General features: G+C 36.0%; 1 protein-coding gene across 1 annotated transcript; it reads right to left on the bottom strand.

Annotated features, from left to right (window-relative positions):
• LOC121391774 lies at window positions 1-27,997 on the bottom strand. The gene is made up of 6 exons (XM_041523284.1): window positions 27,485-27,997; window positions 24,832-26,773; window positions 17,085-17,849; window positions 10,529-10,971; window positions 3,695-3,903; window positions 1-784 (listed from the first exon to the last, which is right to left on the bottom strand). The coding sequence occupies exons 1-6, from the start codon at window positions 27,995-27,997 to the stop codon at window positions 688-690; spliced, it is 3,969 nt and encodes a 1,322-aa protein (XP_041379218.1). The 3' UTR covers window positions 1-687.

Here is a 27,997-nt window from a genome sequence, read left to right as displayed (position 1 = left end):
AAGGTTTATCAGAATAATAACTGATATAATAGCCTAAGTCAACTTAACTTCTTGAATATATTTCATTTAATACACTACATACAGAAATAAAATCCATATTTGTGTCGGAATGTTTAAAACAAAAATGTATATCAAGGTTTATTTATCAAACGAGTTAGAGTATACATCCATGTACAGATTGTTATAATTATAGTTATCATCCTGACAATATGAGTAAGAAAATATACAAGCACAATGTAATACATATATTTCTGAGCTGTTTAAAAATAATTTTAAGTGGAAAAAAATCTTTGAAAATTCTATACCATACTCAAAAGTCAGTTTTCAGCATTTCAGTCAAACCAAAACTACTTTATACAAACTAATTTATCAAAAACAAAGAAGATGAATTCAGACAGTGAAAAACTCAGTCCCTTTACATAAAATACAATATTATGAAATGTTCAAACATAAAATGAGAAAGACTCATCTTGAGTTATGAAAAGTGTGTTAAAAATTAAAAGTAATAATAATACATTTGCTATTTAAAACATATTGATCATAACATCATTATACAAAACACAATGTAATACATAATGAAAACTATTTACATTTTGGTGTGGGTTTTTTTTACCAAGGGAAGATTTCAAAAAAGTTATTACTCTGCTGTCCACTACATGTATACTGTATATTGATCTGTTAGACGCTTCAAACATCTGTTCCAACGAGATCTTCCTCTGTGATACCTTTTCTGGCCAGTTGTTCTCGAACCTCTTTCAGGTATTTAGGATCTGGATAGCCATTCCTGAAATATTAAAGAAATGGTTGAACAATACCTGTCATTTTGACATCATATATCTTTTCTACCAGTTTTCTACCCATTTGCTCCCTAAATCAATAAGACTATTACTTACTCCCTCACCCATTATGAAGACTTATTGTCACAGGTAAAAGCTGACACAAATATGAATGTCAATTATTGATATGGCTGGACATCATATTGACTGGAAGAATAAAAAGACTTAAGCAAACTGCAGATATGTGAACAAGAAAACACCACCAAACAAATGAATAAACTAAAAGTTTCTGATAGAGGTATAATCTGCTCTGTAAAGTTTTAAAGGTTATGTGTGCACAGCAAAACGCCATTAATCCACACTCCAGTAATCTGGAAACCTCACCATTTGGACAGTTAAACTTGAAAGATACAACAAATGTCTCACTCTGTAAATGATTATTTATCCAGATGGTCATTGTTCAAAACAAAATAATAACATGGCAATGGTAATGGCAAAAGAGTTAACATGCACATTCAGAGCAAGCTGTTGTAGCGCATGCCTGTCTTGGGCACAAGAGCCGGCCTTGGCCAGCTCCTCTGTTCAGGACAGGAAAGGATGGCGGTGGTGGTGGTGGTGGTGTGTGTGTGTGTGTGTGTGTGTGTGTGTGTGAATGAGGGACTGCATACACTGGCAGATGCAAGAGAGCACCAGCAGTCCAATCAACTACTATTGCAATGCCCGACGGCTAGTGAATTTTTTTTTATCAAATGTTGCAGTTAAGTCTATTTTGTAAATATGACTATTCTGACCCCACCCCAACCCCCAATCTTAGTGTTTTTAAGCTCTATCTCCCTCTTTAGGTGACATATCTGATTATTAGTATTATTTAGTAAAATTTTATTAACTTAAAGTAAAGTAGGGCTAGTGACTTTTTAATTTTGGCTAGTATATTCTTACAATCACTGATCCCATGACTAGTGGATTAAAACAAAATTCTAGAAGCCCTGAGTCAGGTTATCCAGGTGTTTAAAAATCATTAATTACATTAAAAAATTCATTACAATACATGTGGAAGATACAAATAGCAAAACAATTATGACACAAACATAACCAGGGGTTCTAGAATTGTTTTTTTGAATTCACTTGCCATGGGCCAGTGGATTTGAAAATTCATTGGCCATGGTGAAAAATTCACTTGCCCAATTTTAACTGTTGATAAAACAAAAAACCAGTGAAGTAAAATAATTAACATTTCAATGTACGTTTTGTAATACTGAGATCATGTTTAATCAATTTGTCAATTTACACAACAGATATGCTCATACGCCACACAGGGGCAGGATGTAGCCCTGTGGTAATGGTACTACGCCACACAGGGGCAGGATGTAGCCCTGTGGTAATGGTACTACGCCACACAGGGGCAGGAAGTAGCCCTGTGGTAATGGTACTACGCCACACAGGGGCAGGATGTAGCCCTGTGGTAATGGTACTACGCCACACAGGGGCAGGAAGTAGCCCTGTGGTAATGGTACTACGCCACACAGGGGCAGGATGTAGCCCTGTGGTAATGCCAATAGTGAATAAATGTGTATCTACGCCACACAGGGGCAGGATGTAGCCCTGTGGTAATAGGTGGTACTACGCCACACAGGGGCAGGATGTAGCCCTGTGGTAATGGTACTACGCCACACAGGGGCAGGATGTAGCCCTGTGGTAATGGTACTACGCCACACAGGGGCAGGATGTAGCCCTGTGGTACTACGCCACACAGGGGCAGGATGTAGCCCTGTGGTAATGGTACTACGCCACACAGGGGCAGGATGTAGCCCTGTGGTAATGGTACTACGCCACACAGGGGCAGGATGTAGCCCTGTGGTACAGGGGCAGGATGTAGCCCTGTGGTAATGGTACTACGCCACACAGGGGCAGGAGCCCTGTAGCCCTGTGGTAATGGTACTACGCCACACAGGGGCAGGATGTAGCCCTGTGGTAATGGTACTACGCCACACAGGGGCAGGATGTAGCCCTGTGGTAATGGTACTACGCCACACAGGGGCAGGATGTAGCCCTGTGGTAATGGTACTACGCCACACAGGGGCAGGATGTAGCCCTGTGGTAATAGCCCTGTGGTACTACGCCACACAGGGGCAGGATGTAGCCCTGTGGTAATGGTACTACGCCACACAGGGGCAGGATGTAGCCCTGTGGTAATGGTACTACGCCACACAGGGGCAGGATGTAGCCCTGTGGTAATGGGGGCAGGATACCCTGTGGTACGCCACACAGGGGCAGGATGTAGCCCTGTGGTAATGGTACTGTGGTACGCCACACAGGGGCAGGATGTAGCCCTGTGGTAATGGTACTACGCCACACAGGGGCAGGAAGTAGCCCCACACAGGGGCAGGATGTAGCCCTGTGGTAATGGTACTACGCCACACAGGGGCAGGATGTAGCCCTGTGGTAATGGTACTACGCCACACAGGGGCAGGATGTAGCCCTGTGGTAATGGTACTACGCCACACAGGGGCAGGATGTAGCCCTGTGGTACTACGCCACACAGGGGCAGGATGTAGCCCTGTGGTAATGGTACTACGCCACACAGGGGCAGGATGTAGCCCTGTGGTAATGGTACTACGCCACACAGGGGCAGGATGTAGCCCTGTGGTAATGGTACTACGCCACACAGGGGCAGGATGTAGCCCTGTGGTAATGGTACTACGCCACACAGGGGCAGGAAGTAGCCCTGTGGTAATGGTACTACGCCACACAGGGGCAGGATGTAGCCCTGTGGTGTTGTTAAACAAAATAAAACTGTTTAACCATCATAAACCAAAACATGAATGATGTAAAAATTAATTGTAATTTGGTCTACTTGATCAATTGTAAGTCAGGCGTTGTAATCCAAGCATTAATCATTGGCAATGAAGTGAACTTACTTCTGTGGACCTCCAGCTGTCTTTGTTTTATGAGGAATATCAAATACAACACCATCCAATCCATTCTCATTTTTCCCAAAAGTGAAGGTCAGACGTCTCTCAAAAGCAATCTTCAACATTTTGTACACTGTTCGCCCCTCTGCATTGTTTGGCAAAAATGCCATCTTATCTGTACCCATGTACCAGTCACCAGGTCTAGGATGTTCTTTCTGTTACCAAAAACAAAATGTATGGATGGTAAATTAAAAAAAAAAACATCACATGCCAGGGTTAAATGTGTTAGTGATCAAAATGGAAAACTTTTCTTATAACTTTAAACTTAAAAGTGCTGTTCCAGATATTATGATGTGTTATTGTGCTATATCAATCAACATATTTTTCAATATGATTAGAATGGTTTTTTTGTATACTATAGTACCCGTATATTTCCAATTAAAAATAATTCGCCTGAAAAACAGAACCAGCTGAATTTATTTTAGGAATTTCTGTAAGGTTTAACCTGTGACGTTACGAAGGGAACTCTGTTCGATAGCTAGCACTATTGTTCATTACTTCTTTTGTGTTTATTATGGTTAAACGGTGTGTTGTTGGTGGCTGTAGGAATACAGAAGCCGATGAATTTAGTCTTCAAGCATTTCCTAGTAATGTTGCTGTGAGAAAGCTGTGTGTGAATGCGATTAAAACGAGGTGGAAAGACTGGACAGGAAGAAATGTCTGAGACCGTTGCGACAGTAGTAGACACTTTAGTTTCGATTCGTTTGAACTGGCTTGTTGCCTTAAGCGAGACATGGGAATACTATGTGTTATGTTTTTAAAAAAGATGCTGTACCAACAATTTTTCTGCGACACAAAACAAGTGACAACACACTGACGCCATGCACACCAAAATGACCTAGGGGTGCATATTGTCAATGTCCCTAACTGTGTTATGCTTCCAACTCCGTTCAATTTGTTGTCGTATGCTTCTCGTTCATTTGTGAGGTTTTCCTTTACAGTTTGAGAACATTTTCATTAACAATAAAGTTCAGACAAGTAAGTATCTATAGTCTAGTCCATCCCATCCTCCTACAATTTTTTTTTTTTTTTTTTTTTTTTTACATAATTTCAGTTTGGTTTAACATAAGAAAAGTAAAAGTGTTTCGGAAATAACAAAAAAAAATAATATTTTTGTATGCAACTTAGAAAACAATCGGCTCAAAAATAAATAACTTGTAAATTCCATAGTATGACAAAAGGCGTTCCCCGTGGGACAGACTATAAATACAAAACTTTACAAAAGCCCTAAAAACATTAATTTTACTATGCCTTCCACAGGAAAACACCTTTTTTTTTCACACTACGGAATTTACCACAAGTTATTTCTGAGTCGATTGTTTTTAAAACTGAACACCAAAATAGTATTTCTTTGTTATTTCCAAAACACTTTTACTACATCAAACCAAACTGAAATTATCAACAAATAACATCTTTATAGGAGGATGGGACAGACTATAAGTCGTGTCAAATTTTATTTATAATCTTTTTTACTACATCACAAGTACTAGAACATACAGTGTAGCAAAATAATTCACACGAAAACCTAAAGAACAAAACAAGAATAAAACTTGTCTTTCAGTGATAAGCTGTCTCCCATTTTCAATGTCATCTGTCAGGCCGATTGTTCTTTGGAAGACATTTCAGGTTCAAACTGATAAGGCATTATTTGTTGTGTTGCACAAATATAAGTCCAGTCATCATCATTACACTATTTATCATGGAAAAGAGAAGAATCAAATGGTAATTGAGCTTGGCAGTGGCTGTTGGTCAGTCATCTTGTGGAAGGTTTCTGTGAAGCGAGATCCCTTCATGACGTCACAGCTATTTACAGGCAAATGTTTTTACTGAGAATTTTACTCAGTCATTTCAGGCAATATCCTTACGGGAGTGATTTTTTAATACTTTTATGGGACATTTTCATAATTATTGATTGTCATATCGGTATAAAATATTATTGCAATGAATTAAGAAAACACATAATTGTGGAATTTTAAATTTTAGTGTATGGTCTGGAACAGCACTTTAAAGTACCTAATTCTGACTTTAAAGTGATGATTTGACTTGTTTCCAAGCACTTTTGTACAAAAACACTAATCTGGTGACACAACAATAGTAAAATTGTTGTGTAGTTTGATTGAAACATATTTTATTGCGTTTTAAAGAACAAATGGATTAGACACAAGTTACACAACTTACTAGGCCTTCTCCAAAATAGATACATATTACGACAGTAATATATTTTTGCAATTTAAATAGTTCTGAGTGCAGTCTTCATTTAAGGAGTAGCACCATGAACAATAATGCCTTTTATTGAAAAGATGTATATCTAAAGTAGCAGTACTCATATACAACACATTACTAAATATAATGTAGTCCTGGAATCCTTTAAAAAAATCATTTATTTTTAAGAGTTAATTAAGAACTATTTTCATGAGAACTGGCATGACAGAAAGTCATGACTACAATTTTGACACCTTTCCAACATTTGTTGTTATTATATGTGATCGAGTCTGCAAAACTGATTGCAGATGTGCCATGACCTCATTCACAGATAATACTGTTCAAAATGATATGTGAAATTTCAATGTAGCACATGTTTGGGCACCTGCTTGTTGTTAAGGTGTTTGTAGCCTTTGATATATTCTGCTGAAAAGAAGTTAAACACCCCTGCTCTTTTGGCCACAAGGTTTGAAAATGTGCATACACTGATCCCAAATCTGTGACATGAAACCAGAACATGTGCAATAAACAAGGACAACAATCCAGGCTAACCAACTTTCCGAAATTTTCAGAAAAATCCATAATTTTAATCCCATACCCGGATTTGATGCCAAATATCCGGAATTTGTTTTCAAATTCACTTACAATTTGTTTTTAAGCAACTAATTCTTATTACATTCTGCATTATCCATTTCAACCTGAACTCGGTAGTATTTACAGTTTTGTGCTATTACTAAGATGTTTGTCTATTGGCTGTATTTGTCAACAGCCGACCAATGAAAATGTTTTTTACAATCAAGTAAACTGAAGCCATATATGAAATTTGTCTTACTTGTTATGTAGTTTATGTATTCATTTTAAAGATATTTCAAATATCATATAGTAATTACTACGAGGCAGACATCGGTTCTATGGCGATGTATGCAACATCGCCACGGTGGGTAAAAACCTGAATCTATAACAGAACACTAGCAATTGTACGAAAACAAAAGAAACGGATCCACAATTCTCTTCTTTTCGTATGCTTTCAAATGCAACATTTCACTAAATAATATTTGGCTACCAGTAATTTGACACATTTATGACATTAATATACCTACTGATCTTGTTTTATTGAAGTAAGTTAAACTATAAACAATGTAAATTTTCACAAACCATTGTTAGATTTTGCCGCAATATTTTTCTTTATACTGGCACTCCAAAAGTGCTACTCTAATAGTAATGTAATCGTAATGTAGAATGATAGCCAATCTTAATGTGGGTACCAGACATTTCGTCCCCGATTCAGTTAACCACAAATTAGTTCGACCCCACTGATGAAATGATGCAAATGTGGCAATGCACCTACATGTACATAAAAATAACATTGGTGCCAAGTTTGTCACTTTATTACTAATCTGTAGGTAGGAGTGAAACTGTGCTACACTCTTTGCTAATAAAGTGGGGCTTTTAGGGTTTTTTTGTTGACGATTTATGATGTTTGTTCTGTCTATGTATGTGTGTGTGTGTGTGTGTGCATGCGCAAGTGCATGTGTTTGTGTGTGATAATGCTTTTAATTGCTGTACTAGGTATAGTAACTTTATTTACACTGGTGAATATATTTAGCATGTTTTACTAGACAAGCCATAAAGTAGGCATATGCCTAAAATGCAAGTAGAAAAATTCTGCCACTTATGTGGATTGATTTATACTTTTATTATTGTATACATCAATTCGCGTTCTTTAAACTATTTTTTGAAAGGGATGTTCGCACGCTTAAAAATGAAAATACAAGAAAATTCCGGAAAAATATTTCCATTAGGTTGGTTGCCCTGACAATCATTACATTTTGGGAAGTGATATTCATAATATTGATGACAAAATTGGTACATGACTTAAGTATGGAGCTGTAGGATGTCCTACACAGTTGTGATTGGTAACTTGTTGCCGATAGTAACATATATGGCCCCAACGTGACTTCATGTGACAAGACTATCAATAGCAGGTACACTGTATATACACAAAGTGCCTGGATGACTGCCTCAACCTTCCTCATCATGCTCTAGTAAGGTATCTTATGTGTTCCTGAGGTAGGTTTTGTGCTACTGATGGGTCCAGCTTCTCTATAGATCTTGCTCTCCAGAATGTCCCAGTATGTGTTCCAGCAGATTGAAATCTGAACTCATGTTGGACCAAGGGATGGTTGTAACGGCATTCCGCTGGAGGAACCCTGTTACCTGTCAAGAATAGTGGTCTTGCGTTGTCATCCATGTAGATAGGTCTGGTAGCCAGAGGTTGTTATCAAAATGTCGTACAACAATCAGATCCAGGATTTAATGCTCGTTCCTATCATCCCTCAGATTCCCCTTATTGCAGTCATGGGACAGGCAACCCCATATTATGACTGATCCTCCACCCAAAAACAACTCTTGGACGAATGTTCCTGGGTGTGTATGTTGTGTTTCTTTGACCTGAATATTTCTTCCTTCATGTTCTCTGGTTCTAGCCACAGCTTGTCAAAACCCATGCCACATGGTGCCTGCAATGACGATCTGACATCATAGAATGCTTGATCACCCTTCTTGACCTCAAACCAGCTGATCTAAGTCGACTTCTCAGTGTCTGTGAAACATCCACTTCTTCTTCAGAAAAGTGCTTGTGGCAAAGAGTTGTGATCTAACCAAGCACAGCAGGTAATGATCTTAGGTCCTATAAGATCTGACATCTTGGATGGTTCTTCACCTCATTAGTTTGCTGATATTTCTGTGCCAATCACCTTATAACTGAATGGTGGTAACCAAGCTGACAACCAGTTCTATGTAGAACATTCTTGCATTATACTCATGCTTTTACTGGAGGTTACAAAATTACAAAACCATACTACAAGACCTTTTTACTTTAGGAGAATACAATTTTTATGTTAACATCATTGTTATATTATTAACTAGCATCAAATTCTGAATTAATTAATCGCTTAATTAGCACATTGTAAAAAAATAAATAATGAAAAATTGGATTCTCATGGATTTGTATGAAATATAAAGAGGAAGGAATTCAAATAGACTGGTTGAATTTTATGTAAAATTATACCTAAAACAGAACATGCCTACCATGTAAACATTTAAAAAAACATTCAGTCTGAAACATAGTTTCATGTTTAAAATGGTAATTTTTTACATTTAGTCTTTAGTCATGATTTTTCTTTTCTTAAGTGTATAATCACAAATTCACCTGGCACTGGACAACCCAAATGTTTCAAATATTATCTGGAGATGTGCAGGCCTGCGCAAATTAAAAATTTGCATAACCTGAAAAGGGGTTATGCCAAAAGATTTTGCATAACCTATTTTAGTTTGCATAACCTGGGTTTTTTCTTTATAATAAAAAAAATAAAAAAATCATCAACTTAATTTTGAGAAACAAGAGAGTGGCAATGGTAAGTAAAACGGATATGTATACAAATGTTTAAGAGATTTAAAAATAATAATAATGATTAGGACTATTGTAATGTCAGGCTTGACAGGGCTAGCTCTGCCACTCGCCAAATTTGCCAATTGCAAATTTTAGGAACAATTGGCGAATTTTATTTTCATTTGGTGAGAAAAATTAATGTAATAATTGGTGTTTTGTTGCACAATAACTATGGATTTGCATTTTTTAAAGATAATTTGGTGAAATGTTTTGCTCACCCAGAGCTAGTCCTACTTGACCTATTATATAAAACACATCATCATGTGTGCATAACTACGTGTGAATAAATAAGAATTCACTGCAAGGCAATCTCTTACCATTAATTTTATAATATTAGTCTTTTACATCCTCCTCACCTGAGGAACTGTGGATACTAATACTGTCACTGTCATTATCACTGACACTGTCGTTGTTGTCACTGTCACTATCCGATTCAGAATTACAGTTAATAAGAGGGTTACTGTGACTGGTTTATCCTGGTTCCTGGTCCAGTTCGAGATTGTAATGACCATCACAATATCGCCATTTTTGATTGGTTAAATTCGGCTATAACATCTTCTAACAACCAATGGGAATGCACTTACTTCGCAAGATATTTATACAAACTTGACTAGTTACGTCGTTACGCGCTACGAAAAAGCATTGCATCGGGAACAAGTCTAATGTTTGTACTCGCGATAAAAATATGTTGGTACGTTGCCGGGACTAATCATTCAGTAAATTTTACATGAACGGTAAATCGGTTATGCCAAATAAAATGCCATAACCGATGCACGAACAAAACGGTCGTTTGTGCAATTTGTGCAGGCCTGGACGTGTAAGTCATACGTTTGTGATTAGATTACATGTCACACATGTCTATTGTCACACACCCTGATAATTTAATAGGGTGTAATTCTAAAAGGTACTCACAGATACAAAAATACACAAGTACCCTACAATGCTTTTCAGTTGGCCTTGCTCAAAGTAGAGTAATCTTATGTCTATAAAATGTTATGACCATCAGATCTAATCAGTTGGGAGGTGAATGAACAGAAAATAAAGACATCTTGCCAAAGTATTTGATAAAAAAGGTTTCATCAATTAAGTAATCATATTATTACATGCAATTTACATGTATATCTTACCTGTTGGTAACCAAAACCAATTGAATACTTGATAACTATTGTGCCACATCCAGGATATCCTTCTACAGACGATTTCCAAATATCATACTTCATTGTGCCCTTTGGCATATTTCCATAGACTGGTTTGACGGCTTTTGGTTTGCAGTTTTGACACTGAGGGTGTTTACACTTTGTTAAACTTGTAACAGATGATCCATGTTGGCAGCAGGCACAAGTCTCTGGTTCACTGTTATGCCCGTCATCTCGTGGACGCTGCTTAATAGCTTGTGATGAAGAGTTTGAATGAACCTTTTTCAGCTCATCAATATTACACTGCATCATCTGGACATGACCCTTATCTTGGTCAACTATCAGAAAGTGTTTTACAGATGATGATGGGTTTTCAGTTGCAAATGCCAGGATGGCTTCAAAGATGTCTTTGCTGAAACGTTTTAAACTGGCATCTGTAAAATAACAAAATATATAACTAATATGTAGTCATACAATAGTTACTTGACTGCAACAGATATTTGAAACAATAATAATTAAAATTTCTTTATTAAATGTGCTTTTTAATTCATTGTGTACAGGGAATGCACTTGGGATTTGTTTTTGCTTCTGTCAGTTGAGCCAGTCACATCAGCACTTTGATTGACCCATACAATTTTTGACTGGCTAAAATTTCATAGAAAAATATTCTACTTATATTTCACTGTAAAAACCTACTTTTTTATTATTGTCATTGGTCTTTCCATTTTGGATCTCGGATGCCCCAGTCAACTAATGACACACTGTGTTAACATACCAGATATTTATGATTATTTTCAGTAATGAAAAGTCATTTCATCCAGGACCCTTTTTGACCACATGCCCAATAGCGTGCATTAACATTAGTAGTGACTGTCAATTACAGTAAATAAAAATAACCAATCTTCATTTATACAGTAATAGACCTCTTTCAGATTCCACTGTACACGTGCTAGTCGCGGAGCAACTTGTGGACACTAACGGTGAACTCACGGGGGATCTTGCACAAATAACCCTGTGTACAAGTTGGGGGGCACAGATAATGGGAGGCCAAGCAATAGGAATGTGAATAGCTCCATTATTAATTATTATAGTAAGGAACCCGAAAATTTTGTCGACATCCAACAAATACTTATTGTGAATTATTGCTTATCACGAAATAAAAAATATTTTATTCTTAACGCCCAAGAAACCATCGGTTCGGATCTGTACACAATAAATAACAGATATATATGGACTGAAATAATATAAATGTGTACGTGTGTATGTCGGCTTCTCGGTTGCTAAGTACATGTAATTGTATTGCACATACATATATTTATATTCGAAGTAATATTATGTAGCCTAGTAAACATTTCAGTTTTACTTATAACCAATTAAACTAGCCGACATCTTGACAATATGGCTACAAACTCAGGATGGTCTCTTTATTATAAACTGATAAGGGTTTATTATGCGCAGTCATAATTTAAGGTACTTCGTTTGAATGTTGGAAGCAAACATATTAAGTACCATGCCTCGGATGACGGACAATCAATAAAAGTAAACAGGCTAAGCCTGAATTTAAGCTGAAATAATTAAAACGATGAATGAAAAAGAAGAAATAGGGCCTAATAAATAAATATTTTTTAAACTTTGTAAATACCAGATATTTCATATGAAGTTGTATATGACTAATATAAATGATGGCGAAGTGTAAATAAAGAAAGAATCAAACAAACAGAGAAAATAAATTGAATAATAAATAAATAAATAAATAAAATAAATAAATATACATATAAAATTTTGTAAAACTTTGTAAATACCAGATATTTTAAATGAAGTTGTTTGTGTCTGATATGAATTATAGTGAAAAGTAAATAAAATAAAAAAAGAAAGAAAGAAATAAAAAATAAAAATAAATAAATAAATAATTTGTGGATAGACATATAACATTGATTAGTAGTTGTACGACTGTCTTTTTTAAAATAAAGCTGTGATTAAGGTCTATGTGAGGTAGGGGTTTTGTTATTTTTTTAGGTGGAAGGGGAGGCATATTTTATTAAATTTTAAATACTGATAGATGTGGAGAATTAAACATCACTGGGAATCTGTGTGAATATTTAACTATAATTCTAATTGTTAAAAGTAGCAAACACATTCCAATTAAGTTAATTTTATTGTTTGAATATTTTAATTTTGCGTTGTTAAAATCCTTGACAGGCAGCTCCAGAGATTTCATCTAAGTTAATGTCTCACTGCTTTTGGTCTTAAACCATTCCGCTGTAAACTTTAGTAGACCATTTTTCACAGCCATTATACCATCTGATATGTACATGTAATATGTACATTAGTCACCAGAGATTCACATCTCCTATGAAGCTACTCATGACAACTGTCAATCATGCCCCCCAAGTTGTAAATAGCCTGGTTACAGTCTAATTCGACAAGGGACGTTACTCTTCATGCACATGCACAATGGGAATGTGAAAGAGGTCGTCTATGGATATGATTTAAAATACCTAAAAACAATTACAGTAAGCATTTACGAAATGTTTGTTTCTTTGTGTACTATATTAATACGTTATTCTTGTTTGTAGGTTAGAATTTTAAATCATGCACCAATATTAATTAACATTTCATGACGACTTGTCTTCTTTTTTTTTCATATGTTGATGTACATTACTAAACTTATTATGCTACTATTTTAGAAGCTTCACACTGTTTGTGTATTCCTATTAGTTTGTAATATATTTAATGAGCAAAAACCTCAACAGCTTGCAAAACATTATTCTGCTCTATGTATGGTGATCTCGTGCCAACTCCTTGTTCAAACAGAATATTTCAAAAGTGGATGTGGAAATGGATGAAATTTATTTATATTATATAGTGAAACCTCTCTAAACTGGACACCATATTATAAGACCAAATAAAAAGTCCTGTTTTGAGGAGGTATCTGATTTACTGATTAAAAACAAATTCTTTGTTATATAATTCTGTTCTGTATTGATATTTTTAAAAAATTACAAAACTGTCTAAAACACTGATGAAATGTTGATATAACAGAGCAAATATTATGATATTACAACATGGCAACTACCCTTGCCTAACACTTTATTTCATTAAATAAACTCAGTGAAAGAAAAGTCAATTCAAACAAGACATGGTTGCCAATTGTTGGCCCTTGTGGTAAATCCTGAGACGTGTGTCTAAAGGAACTGCAGTGATTCTGTACACAAACATAGTCTTTCAATTCAATTCTTTAGTCATACAGCCCCACAATTTAATTAAACACTATGATATGGAATATTGCACTACAGGAAACATGATTGTTTTGTGTCCCAGTAAAAGTCTTTCACCATGAACAAAATCAAGGCGAGCTGAAGATCACTCTTCTAAAATGATGCCAGGTGAGCAACCATATGCAGTTTCAAATGAAATTTATTAGAAATGTTATTGCAAGGTGATAAATTTGCAGTTCTCGTAAAACTTTCCAGGCAAGAGTGGAGTGGGAATGGGAGTGGGGTGGGAGTGGGGGAAGTGGGAGTGGAGTGGAAAGTGGGAGTGGGAGTGGGAGAAAGCACTCGCCTTTCCTGGCAAAGTCTGTAATAATTACAAATACTATGTACATGCAGCTTAACCAATATTGTTACCAACTTAAATCATCATCATCAGTGTAATATTAGCTGTCCTAGCTGCATCGTTAACTAATCAAATTCAATCTTATTTGCATAAGTAAAAGATTCACTTGTATTATACAGGGAACATTTTGTTCAATATCACATCATCATACACAGTGCAAGTTTCAGAGATCACAACACAATTTATAAATTTGTTGTTGGTTTAGTAACTGTCGCTCATCAAAATTAAAAAAACTAAATATTCCCTGTTGTACATGTATTTACAATCTTTGACTACAGCCATTCGTTTTGCATCAAAAAAGTTATCTGATAATCAGAAATGTTTACTATTTTTTGTGACCACTGACTTGTTGATCTGGAAAAATCTTTGAAAATGCCTTTAAATAACAAAATATTAGGACTACTCTCATTGACAGTGAACAATGTGAACATCCACTATGTGTGGTCAAAGTCAGACCTAAACACCTGTAAACATTGTGTGTCCATGGAAAACAAAACTGATTTGATGAAAAGTTGCAACACCGACTTGAATATCCAGATATCAGATGTTTACTTTTGCAAAGTGGGAAATACTTTATTTGCCAGTTGACATTTCAGTTGGCAATTGGAACTAAATAGTTTGTGAGAAATGGACCTATAAACATGAAAATGTAACACTATAGCTACTCATAAATACAAATGTTGATGCAATGGCAAGTCACAAAAGTAATACCTATTATTTTGCCTTTTCACGTTGTTATGGTGAGACAAGACTGTTTCAGACTTCAGCAATGACACACAATACAAGCGACTCGAAAGAGAATTAATAGCCGATTGCACAGCAACTGGTAATGTCTTAATGTTGTCTTGTCATAATAGGCTATTCTCGAGTCTATTCTCATATCATGTAGCGTCATCTTTAGAGAAATCACTAGCATAGCCGTGGCTCCCCACCAGCTTTTATATTTTTCTCTTGCCCATAACATAACTCACAGATAATGAGGTTACCCTCTCCCACCCCTAATATAAAATCCTGGCTATGCCAATGGGAGAAACTCCTAGCATTAAAAACAAGCTCTTTTTGGGGGGCCAAGCCAAGCTGCACAATTTGTTACGCCATGATGAACTTTCAGTTTTAACAACAAAAGTACCTTTTGGTTTTAAATGGCTTTAGTATACAGCATTCCCCAAATAGTACAAGATCCTGTGGGAGTGGGAAAAAACACTCACCTTTCCTGGCAAAGTCTGTAATAATTACAAATACTATGTACATGCAGCTTAACCGATATTGTTACCAACTTAAATTATCATCATCAGTGTAGTATTAGCTGTCCTAGCTGCATCGTTAACTAATCAAATTCAATCTTATTTGCATAAGGAAAATATTCACTTGTATTATACAGGGAACATTTTGTTCAGTATCACATCATGATACACAGTGCAAGTTTCAGAGATCACAACACAATTTATAAATTTGTTGTTGGTTTAGTAACTGTCGCTCATCAAAATTTAAAATTACGTTTACTATTTTTGTGACCATTGACTTTTGTTGTTCTGGAAAAATCTTTGACAAGGCAATGGAAAATGCCTTTAAATAACAAAATATTAGGACTACTTTCATTGACAGTGAATAATGTGAACATCCATTATGTGTGGCCAAAGTCAGACCTAAACACTTGTAAACATGGTGTGTCCATGGAAAATAAAATTGATTTGATGAAAAGTTGCAGCACCGACTTCAGTATCCAAATGTTAGATGTTTACTTTCGCCACTTTCGCAAAGTGGGAAATACTTTATTTAGTTGGCAATTGGAACTAAATAGTTCAAAGTGAGAAATGGACCTATAATACCTCAGTCACACTGTCAAGGATCGTCTGGCCAGATCCACAACGGATGAAACCATGGTTTAACTATGGTTTTTGATGGATAAACCAAAGATTAATAAGGATAGGGGTTAGTTGACAACGGGGAGCGCTACGGGTTGCTACGGATTGTTAAGGATCGGTACAGTTTAGTACAGACCACAACAGATTGTCACGAATGATACCGGATCGTATCCGTGGCTAACCCGGCATCCTGATCCTTGATAGTGTGACCGAGGCTGTGGCATGGCATTCTATGGAGGGTTATTACGTATTAGTAAGTAAGGGTTACAATGGTTTAGTAGGGATAGATACGTATAAGTAAGTAGTTTTTTGAGCACGTTCAAAAAACCCAATAAGGATTGGAACTACACCTATGTATGATCAAGGATCTAACACAGATTACTATGGATTACTAGGGATAATCCCGGATAATCCTGGATTAAATCCATAGTAATCCGGATGGCCGTCCTTGAGAGTGTGACCATAGCATTAACATGAAAACTTAACACTAGAGCTACTCATAAATACAAAAGTTGATGCAAAGGGCATGTCACAAAAGTAATACCTATTATTTTGCCTTTTCACATTGTTATGGTGAGACAAGACTGTTTCAGACTTAAGCAACGACACACAATACGAGCGACTCGAACGAGAATAGCCGATTGCACAGCAACTGGTGAAATCGTAATGTTGTCATGTCATAATAGGCTATTCTCGAGTCTATTCTCATATCGTGTAGCGTCATCTTTAGAAAAATCACTAGCATAGCCTTGGCTCCCCACCAGCTTTTATATTTTTCTCTTGCCCATAACATAACTCACAGACAATGAGGTTACCCTCTCCCACCCCTAATATAAAATCCTTGCTATGCCAATGGGAGAAACTCCTAGCATTAGAAACAAGGTTTTTTTTTGGCCAAGCTGCACAATTTGTTACACCATGATGAACTTTCAGTTTTAACAACAAAAGTACCTTTTGGTTTTAAATGGCTGAAGTATACAGCATTCCCCAAATAGTACAAGATCTTGCATGAGAATGTTCTCCTAAAACTATACTTCTGAAATAATTGATCTTTTTCCACTTACCTTTACGTGTCATCAAAACAGGAAACCCCACAGATGATAATTCCAAAGCATCGGCCACATTCAGAATCTTGCTGACAATCTTCTTAAAATCAACAATTTCTTCCAGGTCAGCTTCTGAAGATGATGCTTCTGATACAAAAGCATGAATCACTAACTTCTTCAGTCCTCCTCCAGTAGTGTGGAAAACATGTCCATATTCAACTTTATTTACCATACTTGATCTTAATGCTCTGTTGTACTCTTGTCCAGCAGCCTCAGCAACATCTCTAGCTACTCTAAATTTCCCTGAAACCTTTACATCTTGCCAGCAAACTATGGCATCCGTGTTTGCGTGTGTGATGTGGCCACTAGATATTAATATGTCTGGTAGTTTTTCACTGCTTGCTGAGAATTCAGATTCACTAATGGGCATTGTAGTGAATTCTGGATCCTTATTATTACCATTCTCATTAGGATCATTGGTGAATTTGTTGACTTTATTCATGTTCTTTAAAGAAGAATCAGAGATTTTACCAGAACTGGTCACAGGAACTGAATATTTGCCCAACATGTTATTGATGATGGCTTCATACTTCTTTACATTTCCCTTTTCAGCTGGTTTGTTCCAGTCTTTCTTAAATGTTTTCTGAATCAAATCCACCATTTCTGTATTCACGTCCACAAAATGGACTTCCTTCAAAGAGCCTCCTTGTACATACTGGTCAAAACTTTTTGCAGCTCTTACATACATCTCTGCACAATACTCCTTTGGTACTGCATAGATTGCTGAAATAAAAAAATATGAAAAAAAGTCCAAACAAATCTTGTCTTCTCTTACAATTAGTCCAGTCATCCTGCAATTTGGTGGCAATTTCTAAATAATTAACATACATTAAAAGTATAGAAAATGTCAATTTTTTTTTTTTTTTAAATGTAATTAACAAATATGGCAAATGTACATTTTAGGAAATCAAATGATAAGTAACTGACATAAAAATAAAAATGAACACCCAAACACTTACCTATTAGAACACATATATTTAGACACATATGTCTACAGATAAACCTTTTTGAAAGAAAACACTTATTTTGGATGCTCATGTCTTTGCCAAATTATGGAAACAATTTTTGGAACATATTTTAGACAAAACTATATATTTGTTGTTGATTGTAATGTAATAATAAAGATACATTTTATGTATTTTATGATGTTAGAGGGGTTTATACCATAAATGTCTCCAATGTTTTGTCATATTTGGTAGAGAATGCGCATACTGGTTAAATTGTAAAAATGTGTCATAACTTTTTATGAGCAGTATTTTGAGTTTCTTTAGTAAGCTGCAGGTAAAAAGCATGCAGGCTATGGGAAAAGTAAACTCCAACTGCCTGTTCATTTGCCAGAAAGGTTTTTAGCAGGCAAGTCGGTTAGTGAAACTGCTCTTAGGAGGTATGTGGTTTAGTCTTTTGAACAGATAGTTTGACTATGTTTTCCCCAAGACTCAAATACAGGGCAATTTATTTATTTGTAATTTGTTTGTATTGATTAGTTATAGGTTTGTTTCTTTGTTTGTATTTACATAAAACATGTAGGTGGTGCAGTATATTAGTACATAATATCAAGTGTTACAACTTGTTAGGTATCGTTACCTTGTTATAGGGTAATTGGGTGTGTGTATAGTGTATGTTTGCGATTATATAACTGACCATATTAGAGGGTTAAGCTTAATTTGTGTTGCCGAGTGCCATGAGTAAATATAGTACAACACAAGCGGTTAAAATTAATTTATTTTATTGTGTTATGGTAGGTTTATATTTGCCATAGACAGGCCTGATAATGCGGTGGTATGTTATTGCCATAATTATATTAAGTGATTCTATTTGTAACCAATTTTGTTTCAGCCTTTGGGTTGGAGCGTGAGCCATGACCATGAGAATTATGTGAGCTATGTGAGCCATAACTGGGTTTGAGAGATAACACAGGTGAAACCAGAAGAACTGCAGGAGAATCATCTGCAAGAGATGTCAACAGGCTAGCGTGGTGGTTTCGGAATGGTTAGAATGTCTGCAAGAGATGTCAACAGCCAACCAACCAAGATGTGCTAGTGTCTGTCATCATTGAGATATTGACGGATGCTTACTTGCATAAGTTTGAACACTATGCCAAAGCTCAACAGTGGAGTAGGGATAAATGGGCTATGCATTTAAGTGCCTAATGTGACTCTTTCATTGATGTCTACACTATTTTTATTAGTACTCTTAGTATTCTACATTGATGTTGATCATCATACAGTTTAGTTTGATACCCAAGAGCCGATGTGTTTTTTGTGCTGGGGTATCATTAAACATGCATTCACTGCTATTTTTGCAATTTGTAACAGGCAATATTAACCACATTGTGCAAAATCATGATGGATTCAATATGTTTTATGGCATGGACATCATTGCAACATTAAGTGCAGGGAGAAAAAGGTGCCAAGAACAGTTGCTAAAAATTTGGACATTACAGTATATGGATCACAGGTTACAGTGGAATGACCTTTCTGCACTGAAATGCCATAAACTACGAACTAGGCAAAGAAAGAAAGAAATGTTTTATTTAACAACATACTCAACACATTTTATGTACGGTCATATGGCATCAGTCATATGGTTAAGGACCACACATATAATGAGAGAGGAAACCCACTGTCATCAATTCATAACCTACTGTGACGGAACATGCTCTTAATTTTGTTTTCGCCTGTGGCGATATTAATTGTGTTAGAGGGCCGTGTGCAGTTCCAATTGCACTTAGCCAGGTGGACCTTGTTACGTAATACCTCTGCGCGACGGTCCTCGAGCTGTACTTTCTAATACACACCCAGCCAGATGCGGAGGCCATGTGGCGAGTAGTTACGTAATACCTCTGCGAGTGCGGTTTTTACAGCCGTGATTTGGCGACCAAGGCGTCAGTAAGTCTGGCGATCAAAGAGAAAAATGTATCTCTGAGAGTTGGGGATATATCACTTGATAGGGGGAGGACCGCCTTGTACCCCCAGGCGATATTCGCTGTATCTCAGATTTTTTAATAAATAGCTAGAGTTTTAGAGATATCCGTTTGAGACTTTGCAAATAGGAAGGCTCCCAGGGAACGTAGTGATTTTGGACTTTGGTAAATTTTATACTATTTACTGCTATTCTGATGTATGACTTTTGAAAGTATTTTAATACTGTTCTAACATTATACCAATATTTGGTTAGACAGTTAGTCTTCGGTCATCCTAGATGACGAAGGTAAACGTAGACTTTTTGTTCTAACATGATACGACCAGTTTTTCTGTGTAATAGGTAAAGAACGAGCCAGGGTCATCCTAGAGGACCAGTAGGAAAGTGTAGGTTATTGTCTTTATTGTGAAGGTACCCTGTATTAATTCTGTGTTACACGGTTACTGAACGAGTAGTAAGGGTTAATTAAAAATTAACCAGTTAGGAATAGTGTTGTAATTCCTTGATTAATTAAGTTCTCCTGGAAGCGTTTCTCAATTATCACACGTGTGGGTGTTGTGTCACGGTGAAGTGACTAGCATATTGTGTAAACTAGACACCTAGAGATTAACTAATTAAGTGATCAGTTCTGGGTTGTTATTATTTGTTGTTGTTAATTAACTACTGCGGCAGTACATTTGTCAGCGTAGGTTAATACAGATTCCAAAGTGTATTGTGTTTTTGTTGTGATTTCTAGTAAACTAAACGTGCTATAATAATATATACTTTATGTAAGGATCTTATCTCTGATCATACCTAGACGAGCCAAAGCGGGTATATAATTGCCTGTTACAGAGAGATCTAATAGATATACAGTTAGGAGAGATATTTTGATAATCGTGTTTCATTCAGTTACGGGTATTATAGGATCCCCGTGACAGCTACAGACACAGACAGGGTGCACTGGCTGGAAAGAGAAATAGGCCAATGGGCCCACCGACAGGGATCGACCCTAGACTGACCGTGTATCAAGCGAGTGCTGTACCACTGGGCTACGCCCTGCCCCTCTACCAACTCAGACTATTAAAATATTCCAAAGTTTTCAAAATGGATGCCATGTTGGACACAGTCGTAACTTATTCTGGGCAGATCTTCCAACTGATTTAGTCACCGAGCTACTTTCAATACCTGCATGTGTTTTGTAAATATTGTGATGCAGAATGTTACCAATATATCACGTGGCACGAGTGAACAACACAAAGTCATGACTAATGCACGGCTGTGTCATGATGAGAAAGACATTATCACATTACTGTCATTTCTTTAGGCCTGGGATCCTTTCAGAAATGACTCAAGTTTACATATCATCACAAATGATCATCGCAAAGGATGAAACTGCAGACACTTCTGTTAATGTTGATAATGCTGTGCAAGTGGGATATGATATTCCAGGGCTCGAACTTAAGAATTTGTCTCCCACAGCAATTTTTAAAATAATTGCCATGGGTGAAAGAGTCCACCGACGGCAATTGTGAGCCTGACTGAAAGGCTATCTTGTTATATGTAGACATCTTTTAAAAGTGCAAATGTTAAATATTGGCAGATAATGTACACCAGGTGTATACATTTCACTATTATTGAGGAGCTTTATCGACGGCACAAAAGTGCCATCGGTGATGCTCGCTACCTACGGTAATTTATATCTCAACGACGGCAATTGCTGTCAGTGCCATCGTTAAGTTTGAGCCCTGATATACTCAATTCCAAGACATTGAAAGGCATTTGTGACTTTTCAGTTTAGAAGAAAGACCTTCTCAATTCCAAGACACTGAAAGGCATTTGTGACTTTTCAGTTTAGAAGAAAGACCATGCTGTAACCCTTGCTGCCAAGTCCTCTGTAAAGGTCAATGGAGAACTTGTTCAAAGAGACCCACAGCTCCTGATGCTATGACTGATCATAACAGCAGACAACCTTGGTGAAAATCTGTCTGGTTTCAAACATGAAATGTGTAATGTAGAACTAGCCCTGTTTGAACCATACAGTCTTCCATGAAAAGCAAATAAATGTGCATTTGCTGTTTCTCTGTGGAATTTGTTACAGAAGCCTGACAGGGAAACAACCTGCAGCTAAAACATCAACACACTTTGTCTCAAATCAGCTCTCTACATTTCAACCAATTTGGTTGCATATGTGCCATTTTCTTCATCTGGCGACTAAAACATTTCATACTTACTATTTATATAAAAAATAGAAGTAGGTGCCATCTTGCTCCTAGATGGAAAAGTTAACATAGGATGCTGTAAATGGTGGAGTTTTGCTGAAATGCATAATTTGACCATGGAAGCAATATACATGAGCATATACAAATGTAGTATGTACTTTGCAGATATGGAAAGGCATCTCGTAAATTTGATGGATATGAAAATGGCATGTTCATATCAAGTCCTCAGATTCTACATTGTGAACTATGTTTTTCTCAAAATTATGTCTTCCAGTAGGACAATGTACATATTCATAACATAACACAAGGTATAAACTTTAAAGTTAAATTTTTAAACCTGTACTGTATTTTTAACTATATGTGAAAACAACTTACATGACATACACCGTTTGTTCAATATGTATATTTATTTGCAACCATTTTAAGATATATATTTTAAAACATATTCGTCCTTAAGTGTACATTTTTAAAAGTGATAAAAAAATATATAAAAAGACAAAATAGTTAAAATACAAATTATAAAATAATCTTATAGCAAAATGATGGTGGGTTTTTTCAAATTGTTTTGTTTTGTTTGTTTTTGTTTAAAGATTTGGTATATTTTTTTAAGAATACTTTTTATTACCTTAGCATACACTCATAACCAGGAAAATAAAAATTGTAATTTCTGACTAAATAATTATTATGAATTAATGCATTAATTGATTTAATTCATTTCATTGCAATGTTCGTACTTATATCCAATTACGGTTCAAGCACACTGTCCTGGGCACACACTTCAGCTATCTGGGCTGTCTGTCCGGGAACTGGGTTAGTTGTTAAGTTAGTGAGCGAGAAGAGGGTGTAGTGGCCTTACACCTACCCATTGAGCCTTTAAGAACTTGCTCTGGGTTGGCGTCAGTACCGGGCTGCGAATCCTGTACCTACCAGCCTGTAGTCCAATGGCGTAACCACGACGCCACCGAGGCCGGTGTTGATGTAATGTATAATATTATTGGGTGATTTGGCATTTACAAACCAATGACCTTGTAAGTACTATATACTGGTAAGTCATCATGATTTGATAAACACACAAAATGACATCACATAATTTAAAAGTGTCTGCATTTATGACTCTCTGGTTTCACTGTTAAAATGTTATAGTTACAAACTTTCCATTTTTATATGACTTGCTCAATTCTGATTGGAAGACATCGAAGAAAAACGTAATGTTATCTTTCGATAAACCTCAGAAAATGACGTCATTATGCCAGGTGGGACGTCATTACGTAAAAAACGGGTCATAGAATGGATGCTAGATGCTGGTTTAAGTCTATTTTAACTAAATATGGTGTGTCCAGGTGCTTGTGCATACATTTTAGAAGAGGGTGAGGGGCTAAACTGAGGCTAGCGAAATTTATGATTTAAGACATGCTTCCCCGGAAAAGTATTGGAAAAAAAGAGAGAAAATTTGCTTAATCAAGGGGAGGGTTCGACTGCCATAACCCACCCTTTGCACAAGCTCCTGTCTTTGTAATTATATAAAATCTGTTTATCATTTTTAAAATGAATTTATCGATGTACAACTGTCACAAACTGCATAAAATTGTGTAGCGTAGTAAAGGATTTTAAACTAAACACCTCAGAAAATGACATCATTATGTCAAATGGGACGTCATTACGTAAAGCAGATCATGGGGAGAACGTTAGAAACTGATTTATGAATTATGTATTCTGTTTGTAATTATAAGAATTGTTCATAATTTTTGTGTGAATTTATTGATGTATAACAGTCACAAATTTAGTATAAAATCGCATAGGGAAGCGATTTGTGACTGTTATACATTGATAAATTCGCAAAACATTCCGAACAATTGTTATATACAATAGAACTTAGGTCTTTAAATTATCCATGAACATAAATAAAATACAAAGTTATAACAATTCTCAAAACAGTGGATAAACAGGGCTCGAACTTAATGACGGCATAGACAGCAATTGCCATAGGTAGAGATAATCACCGGTAAAGCTCCTCAACAATGGCAAAAATGTATACACCTGGTGTACATAATATGTCAATATTTAATATTTTCGCATTTGAAATATGTCTACATACAGTAAAATAACCTTTTAAAAAATTGCAATAGGCAGGCTCAAAATTGCCGTCAGTGGGCAGTTTTACCCATAGCAATTCATTTAAAAATTGCCGTGGGAGACAAATTCTTAAGTCCAAGCCATGGGTAAAGTGATTTACAATATTTTTATATGCATGTACATGTATGGTTATTGAACATAAAGACTTTTAGCGTCAGTCATATTTAAAGCATGTGATAAATGTAAGTTATTTTACTCAACACATAAATTTGATAATAACTGGTGATTTATTTACATTTTCTCTATGTACATTTCTGTTAACACCATACTTGTACAGTTGTAACTTTGATAAAATTTAAATGCACAAATTAAATGTTTTTGTCTTATACAGTTATAAACAGATGATTTTTAGTTATTTGTGGGAGCACATACTTAACACCCAATCTATATGTTAACATGTTTACAACCACACCCTTAAGATCTCTTATTTTTACTTGTTTAATGTTTACCTGAACTGATGGATGGTATGGCAATGGATGTCATATTTAGATTTCTGGCAGCACACAGACATCTCAAGATAGTTTTCAGCAGATCCTCCAAGCATACTTTCTTTTCACTATCTCTGTAAGCATTCCATCTTGGTCCTACAGCATGGAACACTTTCTTACAGGGCATTCTTCCTGCGTTGGTTACTGCAAGTTTAGTTACAGAAATGTCACCATATTTCTTGATGTAATCTCGACTTTCTCTTACAAGGTCATCACCGGCAGCTTTTGCAATGTAAGATGCAACACCACCACTATGATCCAGTTGTCCATTAGCAGCATTAACAACAACATCAACTTTCAGCTTAGTGATATCTGTGTTGTAAACTTTAACAGTAAGAAGATTCCCTTGGAAATCTAAGCTGCCAGTGATATACTTAGAAGAGGACAATGCTTCAGCATTTGAGGAATGTGAACTCTCACTCACATCTTTGATTGTTGCGTACTGTCTTTGTACACGTCTGGTAGGTTTTGATTTTCCAAGCAAAACGTTTGCTTTGTTTTTTGCTGCATCTGTAACATCTCTATCATCTCCAATGATCACCAGTCTGTCATGGCAACATTTGAAAAAGACACCTTTGAATTCTGATGAAATGTTCTGTGCAACATTTCTTGCTTTTTCTGAATCTGAAGGTGAAAGATCAATGTCATACCTTACCAAACCTATTATTTTCTGGTACATGCACTCAAATTCATTGTAAGAATCAGGTAAACCAGGAATAAAACATATTTTCACTCTATCAGTCATTTGCTCTGCAGTACAAAATCTTTGAAACAGCTTATTTCCAATCAAGTTCTTGATAGCCTCATACTCAATTTGATCAACTGTTTTGTCAGGAAATTCTTCAGTTTTACCTTTTCTGGTCTGCATTGGCTGTTTGGGTCTTGCACCACCAGAACCTGACTGAGAAACTGTTGAAGTTGAACTAGACTCCTTTACAAATGATGCAGTGGTATGTTTTGCTGTTTTGTGATCTGTCTTCTCTGGTGTCTTTTTAGTAGTAGCTGCTGACAGGTGTGATCCACAACTAACCTTTTTGTTGGAGTCCAATCTTGAGACTTCATTATCACAGTTCTGAGTAGTGCTGGCTACTGGCAGTTCTACAGTAACAAGATTCCCTTGAAAATCTAAACTACCAGTTGCATGCTCACAGGACAATTCTGTGTAAGTTAAGGAATGTAAATTTTCATTCACATATTTGTTTCCTGTTAGCTGCTTTTGTGGTCGATTAGTGGGTTTTAGTTTTGAATGTTTTTCTTGAATTGAATCCACCATTTTGTATACAAATGATTTCACATTCTGAACCCCAGTCTTAGTCCCCTTTAATGTCAATCCATACTTGTCATCCTTTTCAAATGGCTCAATAATCACAGGATTTTCTTCCTGTAACAGGTCGTGTATCATATTTTTCTCCCAGTCATGACGGAAATTTGTGTAAATGTCTCTTGACATTTGAATATCATCTGCAACACCATCAGTGATGATTTTGTTAAATATTCTGCAAACACTTTCATCTATATCTTTAGTTGAAATAAATGTTATCACATCATTATTTAATTCCACATAGAGCTTTCCATCTCTTCTTGTTTGCTTAAGCAGTTGTATTAGTTCATCTACTGACAAATAGGATGGTTTGAAAATTTTAGTTTCAACAGAATGGCGTACAACTAAGTCCACAAAATAAAGTTTAGCTTTTTCCAACATTTCCACATCTTTAACCTTCACAGAAGCAACAGATGGATCTTTTTCATCAAACATGAGATCATATTCATGCGTCTTCATTTCTGTAATGAGAAAAGTCTTAACTTCTGGATTTTCAAAAAGTTTAATCTGTTGATTATCAAGCTTTATCAAATGAACAACACAGGTTCCAGTATCGCCAAGACCTTGTTCAATAGCACAAAGCTTTTCAGTACAAGAAATTTCATCTATTATTGTATTAAGTGTTTCTTCTGCTTCTGGCATTATATCATCAGTCCCACATAAAATTATTTGATTGGAATCCAAAAGAAGTACCACTGAAAGCTTCTCAGCAATGTTTCCAGTCTGCTCTAAAAGTTTTTCTTTTATCACTGGTAAAATTGATGTCTCATGTGTATTTTCCTTTAGTTGCCAAGAAACTTTACATAGTAATTTTTCAAGCCTCTTTATTCCCATTTCTAAGTTTTCTAAAGTATTTGAAATGAGTAAAACATATCTTCCTTGAGACAGTAATTTTAATTCTGTGTGGTCTTTTTCAAGCTCCTCTCTAACATATTTTTGAGCTTTTTGGGATTTTACCAAAAGCTTTAATTTTGTAGTTTGTACTGTAAATGTTTTTGAATATTTTTGCTCATTTAGCCAATTTTTTATTTCTTGCATGGCAATGTTAACGCCAGAACAGGTACCTGTAACCAGGATTATACATGTTTCTCCATCATTCATTTCTACAAATCTAGCTCTATGGTCCAAACTTACATCCTGTAACTTCCACAGATCCATCCATTTACACTTTTTTTTCAGATACTGTTGTTGCTTTGAAGTTATATAATAATAATCTTTTCCAGTATCATTTACTATTTTGTCAAGTGTATAGTTCATTTCAGTTAGGACATTATCTGTACATAAAAAACTCACTTCGTTGGATTCTTCATTTGATAACATAATAAACATGCCACATTTATATGCAAGGTTGTTTTCCAGTATTTGTTCACACTCAGTGTCTGAAAACACCTGCTTCAGAGGATTGATGTCAACTTTAAATTCCACAATCACCTCTGAAAGTTTGTTTTTCAGTTTTGCCAAGTCAGTATTTTCCACATGAACACATTTCAAACAATGGTCATCCAGATATATTTCACAACCCTCAACTACTGACTTTAACTGCTGAATAACATAGTCCCATGCAGGTTTTCTTTCCTGTAGAAACTTATTTTGGTTTTTATCAAGTTGCAATCTGTTCACAGGAAGACTCTTGGAATGTATATCTTCACCTTCATAATAGCTTCCTTCCAACACCCTGCCAGTCTTGTCACCATCAGAGACACATGACTGTAATGCTGTATCACTAGTAACAGATGATGATTCAAAGGATGTAGTTTTATCATTGGACTTAAATGACGATGTGTGACTGCTCATGTTTGATGCCAT

This window comes from Gigantopelta aegis, unplaced genomic scaffold, assembly GCF_016097555.1.
Source record: "Gigantopelta aegis isolate Gae_Host unplaced genomic scaffold, Gae_host_genome ctg2948_pilon_pilon:::debris, whole genome shotgun sequence".
NCBI classification, from domain to species: Eukaryota; Metazoa; Mollusca; class Gastropoda; order Neomphalida; family Peltospiridae; genus Gigantopelta; species Gigantopelta aegis.
This window is presented reverse-complemented; position numbering and strand designations above follow the sequence as displayed.